General features: G+C 55.2%; 1 protein-coding gene across 3 annotated transcripts; it reads left to right on the top strand.

The window, feature by feature from the left end:
- On the top strand, positions 1 to 5,736 carry OTX1 (orthodenticle homeobox 1). Of its 3 annotated transcripts, none has more exons than XM_065401486.1 (4): positions 1 to 97; positions 1,273 to 1,424; positions 4,981 to 5,141; positions 5,223 to 5,736. In XM_065401486.1, the coding sequence occupies exons 1-4, from the start codon at positions 1 to 3 to the stop codon at positions 5,734 to 5,736; spliced, it is 924 nt and encodes a 307-aa protein (XP_065257558.1). The 3 variants fall into 3 exon arrangements, with proteins under 3 accessions (XP_065257558.1, XP_065257556.1, XP_065257555.1); XM_065401484.1 differs by having other exon boundaries at positions 1 to 112; positions 1,264 to 1,424; XM_065401483.1 differs by having other exon boundaries at positions 4,981 to 5,736.
- The last annotated feature ends 15,462 nt before the right edge of the window (positions 5,737 to 21,198 follow it).

Here is a 21,198-nt window from a genome sequence, read left to right as displayed (position 1 = left end):
ATGATGTCTTACCTCAAACAGCCCCCCTATGGCATGAATGGGCTGGGGCTGACCGGACCGGCTATGGACTTACTGCACCCCTCCGTGGGCTATCCGGGTGAGCATCCAACCTCTTTAATGTCCACCTCCACCCCATTTGCCCCTCTACCAGTCAGGTTCCACTGCTCAACTGGGACAAGTTTGTACCAAGTCATTTTTCTCCTGTCTTGTTGTAACGAAGATGAGAGCAATGGGATATTTCTTCCACTCCAAGACTGTACTTTTTTCAAAAATACCTGGGTACATTTTGAAAAAAAGATTTAAAAGAACAAATCTGCTCGTTAGCTCCTTTTTTTAAAGTAATTTTTACTCTCAAAATTAACTTGGGCGAGAATCAACAGGATTTCAATAGAGAAATCTCCTTCCCGCAACAACGAAATAGCTTTTGTACGATCAGATAAGAAGTTTGAAAAGTTTAAATTTCTGTTTAATTCATGTGCTTTTTTAACAGTGGGAAACTACTTAGAATCGTTAACTTTATTTAAAAAAAATAATGTAATGAAACTTGTACCAAACTCCACAGAGGGGCTGCCCAGTGTTCCCAGCTCGGCCTGTTCCTAACTTGTGTGTTATGATTCTCCCCCGTTCGAATTCCCCCCCCCCATTGTAATTTAAACACACAAACAAACCCAGAAAACTCCCCTCCGGGGCCTTGCGGGGGCCGCTGTGCAATGGCTTTGTGTATGGATTGGGGGTCGGGGAGTCCGCAATCCGTTTTGCGTTCCCCGCCGGATTTTGCCTCGTCAGTTTCACTTCGGCCTTAACTTTTGGAGCCCAGTTGCTTGCTCGCAGTTCCTCCCGTCTCCCGCCTCTTTAAAAAAATCTTCTTCGGAATCTCCCTTCCACATCCTAATGCCACGAAGCCTGGCTTCTGGGGAGCGTTGAAACGCTCCATAAATACACTTGGTCTAACTATAACCTGTACATTTTGCTGGGAGGGAGAGATGGAGGGTAGTTGTTTCTCTGATATTAAACGAATTTGGAAATGAAATACTGGTTATTTCCCTCCCGGCTCCCCTCCCACGCACCGATGTCTTTTCTTGGAATGCTTGGGTGTGACCCCCCCGCCAGCGAACACCCCGATCTGTAGCAAGGGGCTTGCAGGGCCCGTCCCGGGTGATTTACAGTCGGGGGTGGGCTGCAGCCCAGCCCAGCCTGCTGCTGCTGGGGGGCACTCGAGTGGGGGGTCTGTGTGTCTAACCCGCTTGTCTCTGTCTCTCCCGGGTCCTGCAGCCACCCCTCGGAAGCAGCGGCGGGAGCGCACCACCTTCACCCGCTCGCAGCTAGATGTCCTGGAGGCGCTCTTCGCCAAGACCCGCTACCCGGACATCTTCATGAGAGAGGAGGTGGCGCTGAAGATCAACCTGCCCGAGTCCAGAGTCCAGGTCCGGTACCGTCTCTCCCGCCGCGGGGCCAGCAGCTCTCCGGCCCGCGCCCCCTGTGCCGATCCGCTCCGGCAATAGCCAGCTTAGAGGCGGGGAGGACACGTTCAGGCCCTAGATCTAGCACCCGGACGGGCAGGGACTGGCCAGACCCACCTCCGAACAGCTCCCAGCGCGGCCTGCCCTTCCTACCCTGCTTCGGGTTGGGGGCTCCAGCCTGAGACCCGCTTCAGCTCCCAGACTGCTCCGGGCGCGCTGGAGTGGACTGGGAGGTGGCGGGGACAGCCGCGCTCCCCTGTCCGGAGCAGGTGAATGCTGGCGCCCCGCACTGGGCTGGCTGTCGGGGAAGTCGAGCCACGGGGCTTGCCGGCCCTTGTGCGCCGCTGAGTTTGCGCGGAAGCTCAGCGCCGCTGGCTGGGGCGAGGCGGAGCCGGGGTGGACATTCAGGCCTGGAGGGGAGATTTTTATTTCCGGCTTTTGGAGGGTTTCCCCGGCTCTGCTCTCCAGCCGGTCCCAGCAACCCTCCCTGCGCCCCTGGGGCCGATTGCTGCCCCTGCCTGGGCCAGGAGGGGAACAGGCTCCGCTGCGGCGCAGCGCCCTGCCCGATGGCAGGGGCGACAGGCGCCACCCCGATTTATGATGGGAAATCAGGCCGCGCGGGCGGGAGCCCCCCGGGGAGGGGAGCTCCCAGCCTGCTCAGGGGGTCTCCTCGCGGTGGAAACGCCAGGGCCAGGGCAGCCTGGGTTCCGGAGCGTCATTTACGGAGTAAAGGCAAATCCTGTCCCGTGCGCCCCCAGCAGCGCGGGCTCCCTGTGTCTGTGCAGGTGGGGGCGGAGGGCAGCCCTGGTGATGGGGATCCAGGCGTAGTTACCCCGGACACCCCCTGGAGCGGCACCGTCCCTCCCCCGCATCTCGCCATAGGCCCGCCGGTCAGCCCGGCCCTGGTGACTTCCTGGGCCGCTCCCCGCCCCTGGCTGCAGCCTCGGGCTAGGCGCTTCGCCTCCTGGGGATGGGGTGTGGAGGATGCCCGGGCGAGGGGCCAGCCGCGCGCCCGGCCCGGGACACGTGGGTGTGGGGCAGGGGGCAGAGCCTGCAGCCAGCTGAACGGGAGGGGGTGGGGGCGCCCGCAGAAATGGCCCCTTCGGCCCGGGGGAGGTGGCAGGAGAGGGAGGAGGCGGGGCTGTCACCTGGCCACGGGAGCTCCACGTGCGGCCTCCCTGGCACCGCGTTTGGTCTGGATCCCAGCACCAGGGCAGGGACAGAGGCAAACTCAGCCACCGGGACTGCAGTTACCCCACCACCACCACCACAGGCCTTCCGGACAGACAGATCCGTCTGTGCAGTGTGGGGCCGGGCTGCCCACCGCGTGCCCCTCTCCCTAGCAGGCTGGGGGCTAGTTCTGTCCTGGGCCCCTAGCCCGGGCGGGGAAGGGGGCCGGGCTCTGCCTCTCTCGCGTGGGGCTGGGTTTTCTGGTAGGCTCAGTGAGGTCCTCTTTGCTGCGCCCCAAGCCCCTGGGGGAGGGGGGGACACGGGTAGGGGTTGTGCTGGAATTCCTCGGGTGTTGGTCACTATGTCCCTGCTCGGTGCTGTCCCCCTCGCCATGGAGCGGGGCTGCTCTGCTGGGTGCTGATCCCATTGGGCCCATTTCTCTACGGGCGAATGGGGGTGCTCGGCGCTGCAGCGGGTAGGGAGAGCTCTGGTGGTGGGAGCTGGATGCTGGGCCCCTCTCCCTTGAGGAGGTGGGTGTTGTGCTGGGGTGGAGCGGAAGGCGGCTGGGGGGGGGGGAGCTGGATTGATCAGGACCCAGCACATGTTTCCCTCCTTTGCAGCTGTGCTGGGAGATAGCTGGCAGAAATGGGCGCTGGGCCCCTCTTCCTGGGGGATATTGCGGGGGAGGGAGGGAGGGAAGCTGGATGCTGATCACTCCGTGCTCCCCGCAGGCTGGGGAAGCTGGGTGCAGTCTTGGTTGTTGCGGGGGAGGTCATCGCTCTGGGCGCCTTTGCAGGCTGGGAGCAGGGGTGGCGGAGCTGGGGGCTGCTTCGGGGAACAGGTTGAGGCGCTGGCTGCGGGCAGGGCACTGCACTGTGTGCTGATGGCTCCCGACTCCCTTCTCGTCTAGGTGCTGGGTGGGGAAGCAGGATGCTGGGGGCCGCGGCAGTGCTGGGCACTGATGGGGCCGGTTTGCCTTGTGGGTTAGGGGGAGGGGTACGGCTCTGGAGGATGGAGGGGAGAGCAGGGGCTAGTGCAGAGGTGAGCTGCCGGGGACTGGGTAGGCTGGGTGCCGATGGGTTTGTTCTTCCTTGCAGGGTGGGTGGGGTATAATGGAGGCGGCCCTGGGTGCCGAGGGCTTCAGTCTCCTTTGCAGGTGGGGCGCTGGCTGCTCTGCTGGGGAGGCCAGGGGGAAGCTGGGTGTGCCCTGGGGGAAGCAGGTACTGATGGTTCTGCTCTCCCTGCTAGGCCCGGGGGTGGGTGGAGAAGCTGGGTGTTGAGCGGGGTTTAGTTTGGAAGCCGGCTAACTGCAGGGGAGCTGCGGGTAGTGGGGAAACTCGACCCTAACTTTGTTTTCCCTTGTGGGTGCAGGATGGGTGCTGGGCATAGGCGCTGGTTAGCAGGGATAGTGGAGGAGCTGGCAGTTAATGGATCATCTCTCTTTGCAAGCAGGGGGATGGGTCCTATGTGAGTCTTATGGCTGGGGGTGCAGGGTGAGGCGTAGTGTGGGAGGCTGGGGGATGGAGTTGGGGTACAGGGGAGGTAGGTGCTGGTGCTCCTGGGACTCGCAGCTGGTGGATGGGTGTGAGGGTTGGGAGTCGTGGCTACTGGTGGTTGGATGTGGATGGGTGCTGGGGGGACTTTGTGTCAGTGGATGGGTGCGGGTGCTGGAGGGACTGGGTACCAGTGAATTGCTATGAGCACCCAGGGCTGGCTTGCGTGCTGGTGGACAGCTATGTTTGCTGGTGAATGTCTGGGGGTGCTGATGGCTGTCAGAGGTACTGGTGGATAGTTCTGGGTGCTGGGTGCCCGTGGATGGCTATGGGCTGTTTTGGGTGCTGGTGGAGGGCTATGCAAGCCAGGAGCTGTCTGGGGTTCCAGTGGGTGGCTATGGGTGTTGGTTGGGGTGCTTGGGTGCTGGTGGATGGATATGGATGCTCGGGGGCTGGATGCTAGTGGCTCTGGAGGCTGGGTGAAATGGGTGCCAGTAGCTGGCTATGGGTAATAATGGCTGTTCAGGGTGCTTGGAGCTGGGTGCTGGGGGGAAGGCTGTGGTGCTAGGGGAAATGGGTGCTGCTGGCTATTCAGGGTGCATGGGGGCTAGGGGATACCTATGGGTGCTAGGAGAAGTGGCTGTTTGGGGTGCTTGAGGATTGGCTACAGGTGCTGGGGGGCTGGGTGCCAGCAGATGGCTATGGGTGCTGGGGGCCAGTGCTAGGTGCTGGCTACAGGTGCTGGGGGAAGTGGGGGCCGGGGGCCGGCTTTGGGGGCTGGGGGCCAGGGACTGGCTACGGGGGCCGGGGGAAGTGGGTGCCGGGGGCCGGCTGCTGACGGCTCGCTCTCCCCGCAGGTCTGGTTCAAGAACCGCCGGGCCAAGTGCCGGCAGCAGCAGCAGAGCGGCGGCGGGGCCAAGAGCCGGCCGGCCAAGAAGAAGCCGTCCCCGGCGCGGGAGAGCTCGGGCTCGGAGAGCAGCGGCCAGTTCACGCCCCCCGCCGTCTCCAGCTCCGGCTCGTCCTCCTCCTCCAGCTCCAGCTCCTCCGGCAGCGCGGCGGCGGCTCTGGGTAACCCCGCGGCGGCGACCGCCTCCATCAGCGCCCCGGCCTCGTCCATCTGGAGCCCGGCCTCCATCTCCCCAGGCGCCGCGCCCTCGGCCGTGTCGGTGCCGGAGCCGCTGCCGCCCGGCGGCGCGTCCTGCATGCAGCGCTCGGTGTCCGGCGCCTCCTCCGCCTCCTACCCCATGTCCTACGGCCAAGGCGGCGGCTACGGCCAGGGCTACCCGGCGGCCCCCTCCTCCTCCTACTTCGGCGGCGTGGAGTGCAGCTCCTACCTGGCGCCCATGCACTCCCACCACCACCCGCACCAGCTCAGCCCCATGGCGCCCTCCTCCATGGCCGGCCACCACCACCACCCGCTGGGCCAGGGCTCCGGCCACCACCACCACCATCACCACCACCAGGGCTACGGCAGCACGGGGCTGGCCTTCAACTCCCCCGACTGCCTGGACTACAAGGAGCCCGGCGCCGCCTCCTCCTGGAAACTCAACTTCAACTCCCCCGACTGCCTGGACTACAAGGACCAGGCCTCCTGGAGGTTCCAGGTCTTGTAGGCAGCGCCCGGCCCGGCCCGGCTCCCTGCGCCTGGCCCCACTGGCCTTTTGCTACGTGAGAAACAATGGCCTTCCTCCTGGCCCAGCCTGCGCTGACCCCCAGCCCCGGGCTGGCCCCGCTGCTCCCTGCTCCGGAGCTGCCGTCGGTGTGTTTTTCTCCCGGGCAGGACTGGGTCTCCATTTCCCATGGTCATCACTAGTAATCATTCATCATCCCCGACCAAGAGCCCCCCAGCCCCTGGCTCGGGGCTGCTGGCTGAGATCTGCTGCTGGACCCTCCCCAGTAACTCTTATTTATTCCTTCTCTGCACCCCGGGATTATTCCGTCCGGTGGGTTGATTGAACACCAAACACACACAGCCCGGAAGAGGACTTCGGTGCGTCTCCCCTCCTCGATTTAAAAAGAAATGCGCCTTGGACACACAGACTCCCCTCTCCCCTCTATCGAACTCCTTGTGTCAATGGCAAGGCAGGGAGTGGAAACCTCCTGCACACCCTGCCCGCTGCAGACCCGGTGTACCGCTGTCTTTTTACTTCGGAGAGCCCCATGGCTCTCTCTCGGTAGGACTGTACAGCCTCTTGCTGCAGCAAGCAGCAGGAAGGGTGTAAATATTCGGTCCGTTCCAGGGACCAGTATTGTTTTTAGTTGATGTTACTGGGTTGAAATTTTGAGTTTAACACGCTGGAAATTGAACTAAACAAAACTTCTCTCCTCCCCTTCCCCTTCAACAAATCTTCGCGTCAGGATTCCCAGCGCTGCATCTTTCCTCTCTTTGGGGTGCTCCTGCTTCTTATGGCAAATCAAACCCACTCCAGGGAGAAGAGGCGGGGAGGGCAGGCGAGCTGGGATGGTGGTTTAGGGAACAGCTGGAATGGGTGGGGAGGGGGAGCTGGGAAGGTTAGGAAGAGGGGGAGGAAAGGCTTGTCCAGCGGATCCGCAGTCCAGATCCCGTTTACAGACCAAAAAAAGAAAAGGAAAAAAAATAGGGGAAAAAAAGTAAAAGGAAAAAAAAAAAGCAGCTCAAATTCCCTCCCTTTTAGCCCCTTCGGTTTGTCTAGTGAGTTTTTAGTGCATCGGCCCTAGCCAGCCACGCCTGCGCATCTGTCTCAACGATGGGTTTTAACCGCTTTGTCCCTCGGTGGAAAAGGAATTTGTAAATTTGATTATTACACCGTAATCCAACACGTACCTGTTGAAATGTAAGGCAACTCCTCCCCCTTTATCTACATAGCCCTATAATAAAATTCAAACTAATGAAGCCCTTGTCTGTGTCATACTTCTGAAGCGGGGCCCCTTGGAAAAGCCTCCAGTAGCTTAAACTTCCGCGGAGCATGCGATGGCAGGGGCAGGCGGATTTTTATTTACCCAGTGGGGAGGGCGGGCGGCCGGCCCTGCGCACTTTATTTCACTAAACTGCCTTTTAATGGCCGTAATTGGATTGGCTTCCAATCAAAACTTTGGTGGGTTCTAGACAGGGAGACCGTATGAATGCTCCCCCCTGTTTGGCTTTTGGAAAAACACGAGAGTTAACCAGCACCTGCCCAATAGCCTGTTTGTCTCTAGCGAGACCCAGGAACATCTGAAGTCTGGCACGAAGTTGTCCCATCTTAATTGCCCATAGACTTCCCATTAGTGCGCTCCCCCAAAACAGCCGGACTCCGGGCTGGCTTTTTCCTCCGGGAAACGCGCAGCTCTGCCAAATTATCCTGTTTTATTTTAACGGACCTGTTGCTCTAATCTCCCAGGAAGGGGTGGCCCAAACCGATCTGCATTTTCGGAGTTGGGCCGGATTTCAAAGCTGGCCCAAGTTTACATGCGTTTAACCCTCTAAAAAAAAATCACGAGGGTTGCAAGGAAACGAAAACAAAGCAAGGATCAAACAACCAAAAATCCCACCAAAAACCCCTTGTCACAATGATCTAGACATCAAGTCCTTCCTCCCCCTCTCCTAGTTTCCTGAGCCTTATAACCGCATTTTGCCCGATTCGTATTTTAGGAGCTACGTGTGTTGAAACGAATTTTTTGTTTCAAAATAAAAATTAAACGCATCGCTTCATCTCTAAGAAGCGCAACCCCCTGGCTGTGGGCGTAGATCGCAATTATCCCGCTGAGGGCGAGAAGAAGGCGTCTAGCTTTTAAAATATCGGCTGAGCGGCAGGAAGAAAAGTGGTTGCAGCGACAGAACGAAACTTCAGCGCCTTTCCCCCATGCTCCAGAATTTTTCACCCAGGAAAGGGCAGCGAGTGGTTCGTCTTAATCCCTGGCAGGGCAAACGCCAGAGCACGCTTGGTACTCGTACATTAGCCGTACATATGAATGCAACAAATAAAGGTCGCTGGATGCTGGCGGTGCTCAATCCAGGAGCGACGTCTGAATGTATTTACTGGGGGGGCTTGGGGCCGGTGCGAGTTGTGCAACAAACGTTCCGTGTTTCGCTAAACGGCACCTCGCCTCCTAGAACTGCGAATTCAGCCCGGCCGCCGGCGCAATCTGTGTCTCAGCGGGGTTAAAGCGCCTGCTTTGCTTTAACAGCCCCAGTGCTTTGGGGTGTTTGCTTCCCGCTTGTATGGGGTCCTCCTATGCAGAGCAATCCTGCCTCCTAATGCTCAGGGGAACCTCGGTTTCAAATGCAACGCCAGCCCTTGGGAAGCCCCGGCTGCCGCTATTAGCCCCTGATCTGCCCCCCCCCCCCAATCAGGGTGCTTGTGGCACCCTGGCGGTATTCCCCCCACCCTTGTGCCGTGCACGCCCCAGGTGCTCCCTGGCTGGAGCCGCGGCCTGTGCACGCTCAGCGCTCACCTGGTGGCAGCGTTCCCCAGCCCGCCCCTGCCACCCAGCCCACCCGGCACACGGACAGCGAGCTGAGCTGATCTTTAGGCAGCAGTTAAACAGGCTACTTATTAACCAGGACAGCACTTCGGTTATCTCCTGTCAGCAGCCGCCCGCTGCCAGGCTACCTTTGTCACGGGTTGGCTGTGCGCGCTGAGGCACTTTGCAAATGACAGAAACCACTCACACCCCTTTGAAAAAGGCTGTCCCTTGTTGGGCCGGGCAAGCCCCGAACCGTCTGCGCTACAGCCGGCCGGCCCCATCCCGCTAAGTGCTGGCCAAAGGGTGGATATTATTGGGGATTAAACAGCCATCGAAAGTAGGTGCCGGGCTTCTGCGCGCCCAGGAACCATGGTGCCTGTTCCCTAAACCCGGCGGTATCCTGTCGGGCTCCAGTCCAGCCACAGGGAAACAACCAGGACATTTGCGCCTTAACAGGATGAGCGGCCTCCTCCCCTGCCCAAAACGCCCTCTTTGGGGTAGTTACACTTGGTCCGATCTGTTGGAAACTTGCCCGAGTTGGACTCAGAGGTAAAGAGCGGGAGTTACTGGGCGATGGTTGTTGCACTGAGAGGAAAGTTGCCATCTCCTGCTTGGGTGCGGGAACAATTTGTGCCGGAGGTGGGGAGTGCTGAGAGCCACTGACACAAACTGCAAACCCTGTATGTGATGGGAAGCGCTTCCAGCCAGTCCCACCGCCCACGGTCTCGCCCTGTGCAGTGACTCGCTGGGGTGCAGGTCCCAGGGAAATGGATCAAAGACAAATCTAGGATTCAAGCCACATCTTTCTCTCCCGCCGCCGCTGGAGGTAGCCACATTGCCCGGGGGGCGGAGGAGTCCGTGTCAAACTGGATCCGAGACCATGGACCGGAGCTGGGAGGGGGACAATGATCATTACGCGATGCGTCCCCCTAGGTGCCAGGCCCACGCGCACGTGGGAAGCCGGCCGCCGGCCTGGGGTTAGTGCCGCTGGGTTAAGCAGCGGGGGCTAGTTTGCTGGCACCGTCTCGGGGCCGGTGATTGGCGAGGGGCGGAGCTGCCAGGCCGGGGCCCGGCTCCGTGGCACACGCTCCGAGATCCCGCCCTCCGGCCTTGCACAACTCGCTCCCCTGTCATTGCCACATTGCATCACGGGGAGGTTGACTCGGCTGCGCAACAGCCAGCGAAGGTGTCACCTTCCCATCTCAGCCTTGTGCTTATTGTTATTGTTACTTATTGAGCAGATGTTGCAAGGAGATAAGTCTTTGGGCAAAAGCGAAGCGTAACCATCGCTGCACAAACAGTCACTTAATTAAAATTCTTGTGGTTAAGGCACCCACCCATGCAATCACCTGAGGGGAAGCAACTACAGCCCAGAAGGCCCATCGGGGAAAAGGGCAGGAGAGCAACCAAGATGTGCCGAGCAGGGCTTGGGCCTGTCTAGGAGAAGCCGCCCAAAGTCCCTCTGCGTGGGGACTGGCGGGGGGCGGGGTACACGGAGGGGCTCCCGAGCATTCTCCACAGGGCTCTGGTCGGCCGCCCGCACCTTTCATCCGGACTCCAAGCGGCTCATTCTTATGACCTTCTACAAAAGTACTTTAAAGTAGCCTCATGTTTCAGAGGCGTCCCTCCACCCTCCGCTCAGGCTTTGGTGCCAAGGTGTTGCAGCAGGTAGAGCACCTGTGGGAAACTCCAGGAGCCCCCTGCAACCCCCTCGAGGCACAACCGCCTTTGGGGGCAGCGCGGCTCCGGAACTACAGGTCCTTTGGCATGGTTTGATTTTCCCTTACATAAGCACTTTAAACAAAGGCCTCCCTGGAAAGTCCTGGCAACGTCCCTGTCTCAACGCGAATCGCTGGCTCCGAGCACCAGAATGGGTGCAGAAGGAAGAGCTACAATTGCCGAATGCAGCTAGCGAATGCAGGCTGTGGAGTGCGGACAGCGGTACCCCGCACCGCGGTCAGTGATACTCCGCACCGCGGACAGTGATACTCCGCGCCGCGGACAGTGGTACCCCGCACCGCGGTCAGTGATACTCCGGACAGTGGTACCCCGCACTGCAGGCTCCTCCAGCAGTCTGGTTAGTTACGCAGCGCGGCTCTGGGCCTGCATTCTTTGCACACAGACTCCCCGGGACAACAAAATGGGACCAGCGCGGTCCAAAGCTGGGGGACAGGTTACTGCCCGGAGCCGCGGGCCAAGACACTTCTCCTCTTGTGTTTTTGCATCGTGTAAAAACAGTGCCCCAAGGCCGTTGTGCGCTGCCCGCCGCTGAGCCCGGCTAAAGGTAGCTACAAAACATCGCAAACAAACAAACAAAAACTTCGCGGCTTTGCGCAGTCCAGTAACTGAACAAGGGCCAATCAAGCCGGCTCCCGTCTGTCTCCTAAGAAGAGCCCACTTACCAGTGAAATGGCAAATGTAGACAAATACAGTTCCCGGCCGCGTTACAAATCCCGAAGTCCTGTTTAGCGTGGAAATGTTGATTAGCTTCTACACTCAGACAGTCAGGGAGCGCCAGCAAGGAGCAATGTACAACCTCAAAATGCTCAAGAATGCAGCAAATGCCCAACGCAACAAGGACAAACATTTAGCCACTAAAAATATCAATCTTCTTCTATTCTGCAGGGAGCCACTTTTTTTTTTTTTTTTTTTTTTTAATTAAGGCCAATTTTACAGGACCGAGCCGTCTAGCGTTTTACTGTTATGTGGTGCAGAGAAAATACTTCTTTTCCTAAGATGCTGAGTTCAAATCAACGGATTGTTTTTTTAAAGAAATTAATTGTAAATGAAAAATGAAATAAATTACATTCAGGCACGAACGATTTTTAAATGACTGAACCCCCGTAACATGGCGGGTATTTAATGCGAATAATCTAACAAATTCGCTCATGTTTAGGGATTTGAACTAAGAAAGAATGTCCAAGAGAATTAATAAACAATAAAAACATAATAATTCGTATTATGAAATAATCACACAAAAAGTCTGAAATAAACAGAACAACAAAGATTTCCCCTTACAGAAGGGGACATATTAGGAAAATATTAGGAAATAAGTAGCAACAACTCCCTAACACACCCGGGAAAGATGCAAGTCAAATAAAACAAAACGGTGGGGAAAAGATCTGCCCTTTCAGCTGACCACAATGAGGAGGAAATTGTCTCAAATTATTCACTCATAAGGGCTTGAATTGAATGGATGAAAACTCGCTTGGAGCCGATGTGTAAAAGTTTGAGAGGGGGCGCGTACACACACACACACGGTTAGCCCTAATCTCCCAGGCTGACGGACTAGGGTCATTGGGTGGGTTCCCTCCCGGTCCCTCCCGGTCTCAGAAAGAACCAACAGGTCAATAAAACCGATCTCTTCGGAGCACCAAACTCTCTCCCCTGCCCTGGGTTTTTTGCGCTCTGTTCCCCGCTTAGCAGCAGGGGGCCGGATTCCCCCACAGCGCAAGGCGGTTTCTCCGGCCCCAGCAGAGCAGGGACTTGGTGTTGGGACCCTGTGCTGGCCCTGACTGGCTGGGCTGGGCTTTGCTCGACTCGGGTCCCGTGTGAGCAGAAGCCGCAGCCTCCTCTCCCCGCCGATCAATACGCAGCCCCTGGCCTGGCTCCCAGAACACAGCGGGGGGCTCCCGGCCTCTGTTACCTGCCTGCACCGAGCATTGAACTGGGCCGGGGGGCGGAAAGTGGCAGCCAAGCCGGGGGGGGGGGGGCAGCAACGTGCCTTGTGTGTGCCTGTCCCGTGTGCTCGCGTGTCCCCAGCCGGGATTCACAGCCAGAGTCAAGCACCTCAGCCCTGGCCAGTGTCGTGGTGAGGGGCTAACGGGGCTACGCCCGGGCCAGGGGACAATGGGCCCCCCAGAGACGGGTAGGGCGCTTGGCCAGCCGCCCCCCCAGACCCTCGGGAGGAGCTGAGTTCCCAAGACCCCTCTCTCCCACCCCTGCGTTTCCTGTCCCGGGCAGGACCGGGATCCGGGTGAGAGAAGCCGATCGGATCGGCCGCTCCCCTGGCTGGGGACTGGACCCCGCTGCAGCCTCTGGGGGGCTCTGAGCTAGAGGCCGGGGAGCAGATCCAGGCATGGCAGGAGGGTCATGGACAGCTGCTTCCCTCTGCCACAGTCCCGGTGCGGCTGGGCTCCATCTCTCCCTCCTCCGGCCCAATGGCCCCTTGAATCGGGACAGCGCAGAGCCGGCAAAGGGGAGAGGCCTCCTCGGACCCGATCTGCCCCGGCAGTGCAGAGGGAAGGGCCGATTGGTGCAAGGGGCTGGCGGCCTGTTTACACGCGGCTGGAGCTCTAGCCCGGCTTGAGCCGGCTCTAGCAGAAGCCCAGGCTTGGACACCCCCCAACAATGGGGAGACACAACAGCCAGGGTCCTACTCCCCGAGCTCCCCCTTCTGCAGGCCGACAAGCCGCAGTCCCCCCATTCCCTTCCGGGGCCCCCAAAGACACCCGCTTTCTTTGGGCACCGAGACCCGTAACCGATAGATCCTTAACCCGCGCTCGCAGGTTGCCCTGAGCTGGAACAGGCCAGGCCGAGCGCAAACCCAGCCCTCTGGGAGCAGGGCCTGGCCAAGTGAAAGCCAGACCCGCTCCAGAGTGGGTAAAAGACGCGGACCTTCCCAGGGAGTGAGACAGGAACATCTGGAAGGAGAGCTGAGGCCGGCCCAGAGGAAACCCCCCAGAGCTACATAACAAGTTACGTCCTCGCCTCCTTGGACAAGAATTCCAGCGCTGCCAACACGTGGCTTTGGGCAAAACAATGCGTGTCTCCAAAACTCACACGCGCAACTCCGGCCTCGGAGAAACTCAGATCTGTATAAACTGCCCCCTCCCGCCCCCCCAGCGAGCGTGAGTCCAGCGGCCACAAGGGCCAGCTGTGACGACGAGCGAGGCAGAAACGTTGGGTTAGCTGCAGGGATTAAACTAGTCCCGGGTCTCAAGCCTGCAGCACTCACTGGAGACGAGTTTGCGCTGCTCTCTGCATTTCCAACCGAAACGTGTCACCCGCTGCTGGACGGGCACCGCGCTGCTGCGCCGCGTGCAAAGTGCCTTCAACAGCCAACCAGTACAAACCATGGCCCGGCTACAGTCTGGAAACGGGCTGGAAACCTCGCTAGCCACCTCCTCAGGCAATAAGCAGAGTTACGTGCAACCCAGCAGCGACAATCACTGAGAACAGGGAAACGAAACACGCTTCCTTCAACCAGGACAAGCCAGAATTCAGGCTGGAGTTCTCCTCCTTTTGTGCCCCTGTCAGAGGGGCTTTCCAAACCCTGCTGACCCCTGCAACAGCAGCACCGGGGACACAGCAGCACCCCCCCACCCCAGTGCTGTGGCAGGAAATTGAGACGTTATTAGTGTTAATCCGTGTACCCAGAAACAAGGGCACTGTCTGTCGCTATCCGGGCAGGAGTGCGTGTCTCCATAGTCAGATGCAGGGAAAACTAGTTTTTCCCTCCCTACTTCTGAAACTCTCCATGAAATGGGTATTGTAATAGTGCCCAGAAGCACTGCTGTCATTTAAGGGGCTGTCAGCGTTTTCATGATAAACCCTGTTTTTTTCTGAATTTCTGACTTGACTATTAAAATGTGCTGCAGGCTGAAGCAGGGCGCACAAGCCCAGAGCCTCGCAGTGAATTATTAGACATTATATTTCAATATCTATATATATTACTAAATTGGTTGGCGTCATTAATGCGGGTGCTTTAAGTAGCTCCTCTAGTTATATTGAAACAACCATGAAAATGCGCACCACGCTTTAGGAGCCGGGCATCTTGCAGGCTCCTGAACTTTCTGTCTCAGTTCTGCCCGCGTGGTGTGAACTCAAGTGACTGCACCACAAAACAGTCTCTGGTTGTAGAGCTGTTCGCCGGGGCTTGGGAGTGGGGTGGGGTTGGGGACCAAATCCACCAGCCCCCCCCCCCCCCCGTTCTGTTAATTTCCGCGACACAGTGCAGGTGATTTAGCAAATCCATAGCCCCCAAGAATATCGCTCTTCTGAGTATAGATGCGCTGTATGATCAACAAATTCTTCTGGGCACTCAGCGGAGCGTGTACCTGTTTGTCGCTGGGAATAATGTCACTAGGGCTCAGACATCGCTTTTCCAGCTCCACCGTATATAAAGCCGAAGGTTCTTATCGGGCATTTAATACAAAGCAGCTGTTTCGTTGCCCTTCATGTATAGTTAAGAATATTCCGTCCTGAATGAGGATTATGGGCCTGATCCAGCCTTTTCTCAGGCAAAATGTCTGATGGTTTAGATCACCGGGCCCGACTCTGCTTTTACAGGTACTTTGGCTGGAGTTTGACTGGAGTGATTCTGGATTTGCATCAGCGTAACAGGCAGCACAACGACAGGACCCAGTATTTGTTCACACCGAGTAAGAAGCCCCAATCCGGTTCTAGCCCATAATAGCTACCGCAGAGCCACTGAGCAGAAGGGGGGGGGGCAGATTCGGATTGCAGTCACACTGGGGTAAACCCGGAGAAGTGGTAGTGACATCAATGGAAGTACATGGGTGTAAACTGACAGTTAATGGGATCAGAAGTACTGTAGGATGAAAACGATGTGGTGGTGCCGACTTGCCCACCCAGGGCTGCAGGGCAGTGAGGTGACTTGGTGTTTGTAGTCACCCCATGTCCATGTCGTTGAAGGGGGATGGGGGTGAATCCCCTAATGGACACACCCAGTTCCAGCCTGCGTGTGTAGACCCAGGTGTGTTGCTGCAGGTAAAGAGCTCCCCGGTCCCGGTAATAAAGATTCTACCTGGGGTTGAATCACGAATGATTTAAAACCAAGTCCCGCTGAGATTTCGTATGGGGTTTCCCCCATCATCCCAGCAAATAATGACAGCGGTTTGGTTTGTGGCAAAACGTCCCTAACCTGGTGCTGGTTGATATTGGCTGTGTCGATTCCTTTGCTGGAGGATAAAACGTTAATTTTTGAAACCTTTTTTATTTTTGCAAACCGCCTGCCAAGTGGTTTGGCTTCGGGTGTTGCCAGCGGGCAAGTTCTCTGCTATCCAAGGTGTTTGGTCAGGTAGCTACTGACTAGGCGGAGTGACCAGCTGCTGTTCAGATTCTGTTTCGATTGTAGCACTGGCCCGAGATTAGCAACCAAGCATTAGAGGGTGAAATTCTGGCCCCACTGAACTCTCCCATTGACTTCAGTGGGGCCCTCGGTGTGTCCGTGAAATTCAGCCAGGTCCTGGGGGAGGAGGGAGGGGGAGACAGAATCTTCAGCCTCATTTACATATCTCCCATAGCAGGGCTGGGGTGGCGGGGAAATGAGCCTGCACCGAAAGCTACAGCGGGGATACAAATCCCTCACTTACGCACAGGACACAGGCCTCGTCTCCCGACTCACCCGGCGGTCAGGTGCTAGGACCCTGCGCAAGGTGCGGACACTTTTTCGGACTCACCCTGAGGAGCTAGAGGCAGGTACAGAGTGGGGTCCGATAGCGCGACACCGTCCTTTTCCCAGGTATGGCTAAGAGGAAGCTAAGACTTATGTGTGGCTGTTTGTAAGCACTGAAGGAAAGCCCCAGGTAGGTGTTTTTGTGTGTGTGTGAACGCACGGACGGACGCTAAATCAGTTCTACTGGAACTACTGTGTGTGGACATTAAATCGGAACTGCTAAATCTGCGGTTTGTCCCCTGCAGACTAGAGTGTTGGCTCTTTCTTTAGCGAAGTTTGAGCCAGCTGGGGTGTGAGTAATCTTTTCTTTATCCCCCTGATGCTGGGTTCAAGGTGCTGTCTGGGGAAACTTCATATGAACTCCGAGAGGGACTTATGTTTAGACATAGCCCTGGAACGAAAATGCTTCAAAGGGAGCTTCAGTTTCCCTGTTCTCTAGTATGTAAGATCCAAACCCGAAGGGCCCCCGTCCCGAATTTCTGTTAAGTGAAGGTAGAATTCTAAGCAAAACTTCCTTTCTCTCATTTTGTTAAAGCAAACACCCGTCTCAGATTTCCCATTTCGTGCTATTCAGGTTTGGAATTTTCTGTGCGCATCTGAGGCTATTGGAAAACTTTCAGGCTGGCCCCTGAGGTCAGAGAGCAGACACTTTTTGCCAGGGAAAGCAAACAAACACACAAACACACCCCTAAGAATCCATTTGTGTCATTCAGAATGTCCAGGGTACAACACCCGGTGCTTACCAGTTCTTCTCAGAATTGATCAGCCTTCCTGCATTTGGGGGGAAACGTTTGGGCTTAATAATAACGAGGATAGTGTGATAATTAACAGGTGCCCACCCCCGCCGACTTTTCACTTTAAAAGAGGTTAAGAAATACGGCAAGGACTTTTAAATACACGATAATATATTTTTTTTCTCCTGTGAGGTGCAGCAAAGGTTCTAGGCTCTCCTGACGCTGCAAAGGGAAAGCGAGTGCTTCTGAGCATTTAGACCTGCATCGTTGCCCAGAGTGGAAACTTCTGCAGATATGCAGCCCACCAACTGGCCCCCGGAGCTGGGTCTGCGGGTGTGCTAAGGCAGTGCGTGTGTACTCTGTGCGTGTGTGTGTGTGTGTGTGTGAGAGAGAGAGAGGATTCAGCCCCTTTACAGAGCATACGAGAGAAACTTGTAAGCGAATCGTTATCTATGTTTGCATTTTTAAGCACCTGCTTCTGGCTTTTCTGCTTTGAAACGGCTCCCATATATGACAGCAAACTACGGGACTCGCTACAAAGATCCAGTTTATCCTGGCTGATTGCTAATGAGATGATAGCTCCGACACTAAAGCGTGACATCCGAAATAATGAGTAATTAATAATCTCGTCCCAGTGTCTTCTTCTATTGGAAGGGAGCGATCGTGACCCCGTTATCTCGATGGGCTCCCCGCGCTCGCTCTTAGCTCTGCGCATGGGGACTCTCCTCGGACTAGTATCTGTGCCTCTCGCTTGGCAGTTTAGCTGTCACGGGGGGAAGGCGGCCCAGTTGCGCAGTTCTCATTCACGACACTTCAGCGAAGTCGATGGTGCTACGCATTTGAGGCTGGGGCCCCCGCTTGGTCCCCTCCGTGCTTGTCCTTTCGAAATTGCTTGTTGACATCCTGAATAGTCAACCTGACGTTCAGGTGCATCCCCTGAGCCCTTACCAGGCGCGATAAAACCCGGCATCTCTACTCCTGCGGGTTAATTCGTCTCCAACGGATCCGGCCTCCGGAATGGTGTAAGTGCATCACATCTGCCAATGCAACCCCCGAGACATCTTGGGGATGAACGGAGTCACTTTAGCTCTGTTGAATTATGCTGTAGGCAACCCGATCTTTCCTAACTGGGCGTCCGTCCTCTAGGGATGCCTGATGACAAAGGCACTTGCTCCCCTTCCTCCAAAATGTCCTTGATTATTTCAGGATTACTTAGCTTCCTACCCCAGGTCTGAGATCTGCTCAATTGACTGGAAGCTGCCCTACACCGCATATATCTGCAGTCTTGTAGAGCTAAACATTCGGAAACTTGAAAATACAATTCTACAGGAAGACCCCAAGCTTCAGGCACCCACCCAATCAGACTTGACCTTTCTAATGCTTTCCATTCAAGGATCTCCCAGCCTTTCCCACCATTAGAAGCAATCTGTATATCAAGACCTAGAACTAAAGATGCCCCAAATCTCCACGATAAAGGATAATTTTCAGTTGCTTATACTTTTCCTCAAAGTTCTTACATTTTCAATCAAACTTTGGTACGTTTGCTTTCAGGGAGCTTTAGCAAACATGCTTGTGACTTTAGGCAAGTCGCTTATTCTGCGTGCCTGAGTTCTGCAGGTGGTAAGTGGGGAAAATAATTCTTCCCACGCCCAGCCTCACTCCTGGGGATAGTAAGGGGACATTTATTAATCACTGTGAGGCACAGAGAGAGTGTAGTGAACATCTGATACAGCAAGGAAAACGATCCACATTTTTATTCAGTGCAGGACTTGGCTGGCTTGGAATACCGTTCCATAGGAAACACACAGCGGAGTGAAGATCAAATGAAATCTTGACCAGTTGCTTCATTCACATAGGTCCCAGTTCAGCACGGTGCTGAAGCATGTACCTAACATTAACATGGGAGGAGTCTCATTCCACTCATGGGAGGCATCTCATGGGCTTCAACGGGACTATTCATGGGCTTGAAGCTAGGCATGTCCTTTAGTACCTTGCTGAATTGGGGCTTGAGCACTGTCCATCCTATGCACTGAATGAGGCAGGGCTCCTGTGGGGAAAAATGGCACCTGCCTATGTCATTAAATAGTGTCTCCCCAGGCGTCCACACGAGGTTGAGGGGCAGATTGTCACTTCCTGACTCTGGAGCACTTCAGTTTGCAACTGGAACGGTCTCGGTAGGGGTTTGGGGTGGAACAGACGAATTACACCTGACTCACTGCTCCACAGATGAACCACCAGAAGCAGGGCGAGGAAAAAGGGCCAAATCCTACTATGACTGACGTCATTGGTAGCATTCCCGTAGACATCCAGCCCCTGGGACGTGGGCTCAGCACTAAGGGACAGATTTTGAAAGGGAGTTAGGTGTTGCTTCACTCAGGGCTGCAAGGCCTACAGCCCAGCCTTAGAGAAGTATTTAGGTGCCTAACTCCCACTCATGCCACATATCTGGGCATACACAACTTAGATGGCTAAGTCCCATTTTCAAAAGTGAGATAGGCGCCAACGTCTCATTTGAGAGTGGCTTGGCTGTTTAAATCACTCTGGCCTTGCAATGCTGAGCAAGGCAACACCTAAAAACCTTTACAAATCTGTGCAAACGTGCAGGCAGAAATACAAGCAAGAGGGAATTGAAAGACCTTCAGCGACTGCTGCAAGGCTTGTCTGGGCAGGGCTGAATAAAATGGGATGGAAGGGAGAGGTTTTGAGAGGTGTTTAGATCTTTGAAAACCTATTTTGGCCTGTTGTGTAATTATCGTTCTGCCCCTAGGAGTGCCTAGCTAATTCTCAATAGAAATGAATAAATACCGAAACGTAAAGACACAGTAGAAAGCCAGGTCCATGTATTCTGTGGCCACGGTCTCCACCCATTGTCACAGAGCTGTACTCTAGAACCTCAGCGTTCACGGGGGGAAATTGGTTCTAGTCCTCTTTGTTGGGTAGCAAAGATGAACCAAGTGTGAACTGAAGCAATGTTGTCCTCCTGAGTTTGGAGACAGCCTGAAACAGAAGGTCTGAAAGTTGTGAACTGCTTCAATTGCCTCACTGGGGTGTTAAATTTGGAATTTAATGATCAGTGCTGCTGATCATTTGAGCAAAAACTGCCAGCAAATGCACTTATGCCACAAGCCAAAACTGCCTCTCAAGCCTCCATAGCTGGGGACTTTAATCATTTATTAATATAAAAATAAACAACAAAGGGACTACGCCAACGATTGTATTAGTCTTTTTTTCATATTTAATTAATTCAAATCCTCCCTTTGTTGATTTAAATGAAGCTGCCACAGCACTTCTAGTCTGCCATTCTAGCAAGCTGCAGAATCCAGGGACCTTGCTTCCGAATTTAGGTCCAGAGTAGATGCCAGCCAGATTATGAGCTTTTCCCTAGAGGAGACCAGGAATGTGTCCTCACTGGTGACTCATGTTGTTTAATAACTAAACAATATTTGTGTTTGGAAGAGTGGGGCTCAAGGGTTTAGAATCTCAGACTTAGTTTTGATTTCAATGATTACTCTAGCACCTATACGCTAGATGGTGGGCTTTTAAAAATCATATTAGTTGAGCTAATGAACAAGGCATAAAAATAGGGTCCATGTAGAGGGTGTGAATAGCAAAGGGGGTTCAGAGAAGAAACGTTTCTGATCAGATCAAATATGACTTTGGTCTGAAAAGCTAACTCCTTTAAAAACCAACAACCCCCCATGGCTTCTCCCTTGAACTAGGGGTTTACTTCAAAAGTTCTAAGAGCACGACTCAGGGTGATATGGACAATTGGCTGAAAACCACTACAGGGTCCTCTGTAGCATCTTTCCTATTCAAAAGAAAAGAATCCTGAAAATAACACACAGTGATTAAACCATTTAACGAACAAAACCTTCTACTTTCTCCCTGCATACTGTACATACGTACCCAGTAATCACACAAGACACTGTCTCCCATGATTACCCAGATTCCTTGGGTCTAGCACGTCATTCAAGTGGCACAGATGGTGTGGCTGCTTCTCTAGTCTACAGATTGGGGCTGGGCTCTGGCCCCAGATTGAGGGTGGGTGGGTAGATGCTGTCACCCCAATCATCTCCCATTTCACTTGTGTGAAGCCCAAGCAATTGGGCTTTATGTGGGTGATGTTAATCACCTGAACGCAAGTCTGGCCAGTAAAGCACGTCACTGTTATGCATGGAAGAGCTCAAGAAAAGGGCAATGCATGATATAGGGATTTAAAAAAAAAATCTGATGGAGACAGTTGAGTTGCTCACAGCTGAGTGACATGACATGTTTTAAACATGCCTGAAATGTCAGGGAACAAGGACATCTTGTGTGGGATTTTTTTAAAAAGCAGTTTGATGCTGTGGAAAGGTGCCGAACTGGCAGCACCAGACGCCAAGTGGCTGGATGAGAGACCAGGATGCAACGTTGCAATCACAGGTCACTGTGGACGTGTCTGCTCTTTCGTGCAGCAGCCTCGCGGCCTGCTCTTCCTCTCATCCCAGGGCATACAG

The sequence above is a fragment of the Emys orbicularis genome, chromosome 3, assembly GCF_028017835.1.
Source record: "Emys orbicularis isolate rEmyOrb1 chromosome 3, rEmyOrb1.hap1, whole genome shotgun sequence".
NCBI classification, from domain to species: Eukaryota; Metazoa; Chordata; order Testudines; family Emydidae; genus Emys; species Emys orbicularis.
The sequence above is the reverse complement of the archived record's forward strand: the minus strand, read 5'-3'. Positions and strand labels throughout refer to the sequence as shown.

Excerpts from the sequence above, each read along its gene's own strand:
- OTX1 (XM_065401483.1), top strand. The coding sequence starts at position 1 with ATGATGTCTTACCTCAAACAGCCCCCCTATGGCATGAATGGGCTGGGG. Across the intron at positions 98-1,272 it reads CCCCTCCGTGGGCTATCCGG|CCACCCCTCGGAAGCAGCGG; the intron begins GTGAGCATCCAA and ends CGGGTCCTGCAG. Across the intron at positions 1,425-4,980 it reads TGCCCGAGTCCAGAGTCCAG|GTCTGGTTCAAGAACCGCCG; the intron begins GTCCGGTACCGT and ends CTCTCCCCGCAG.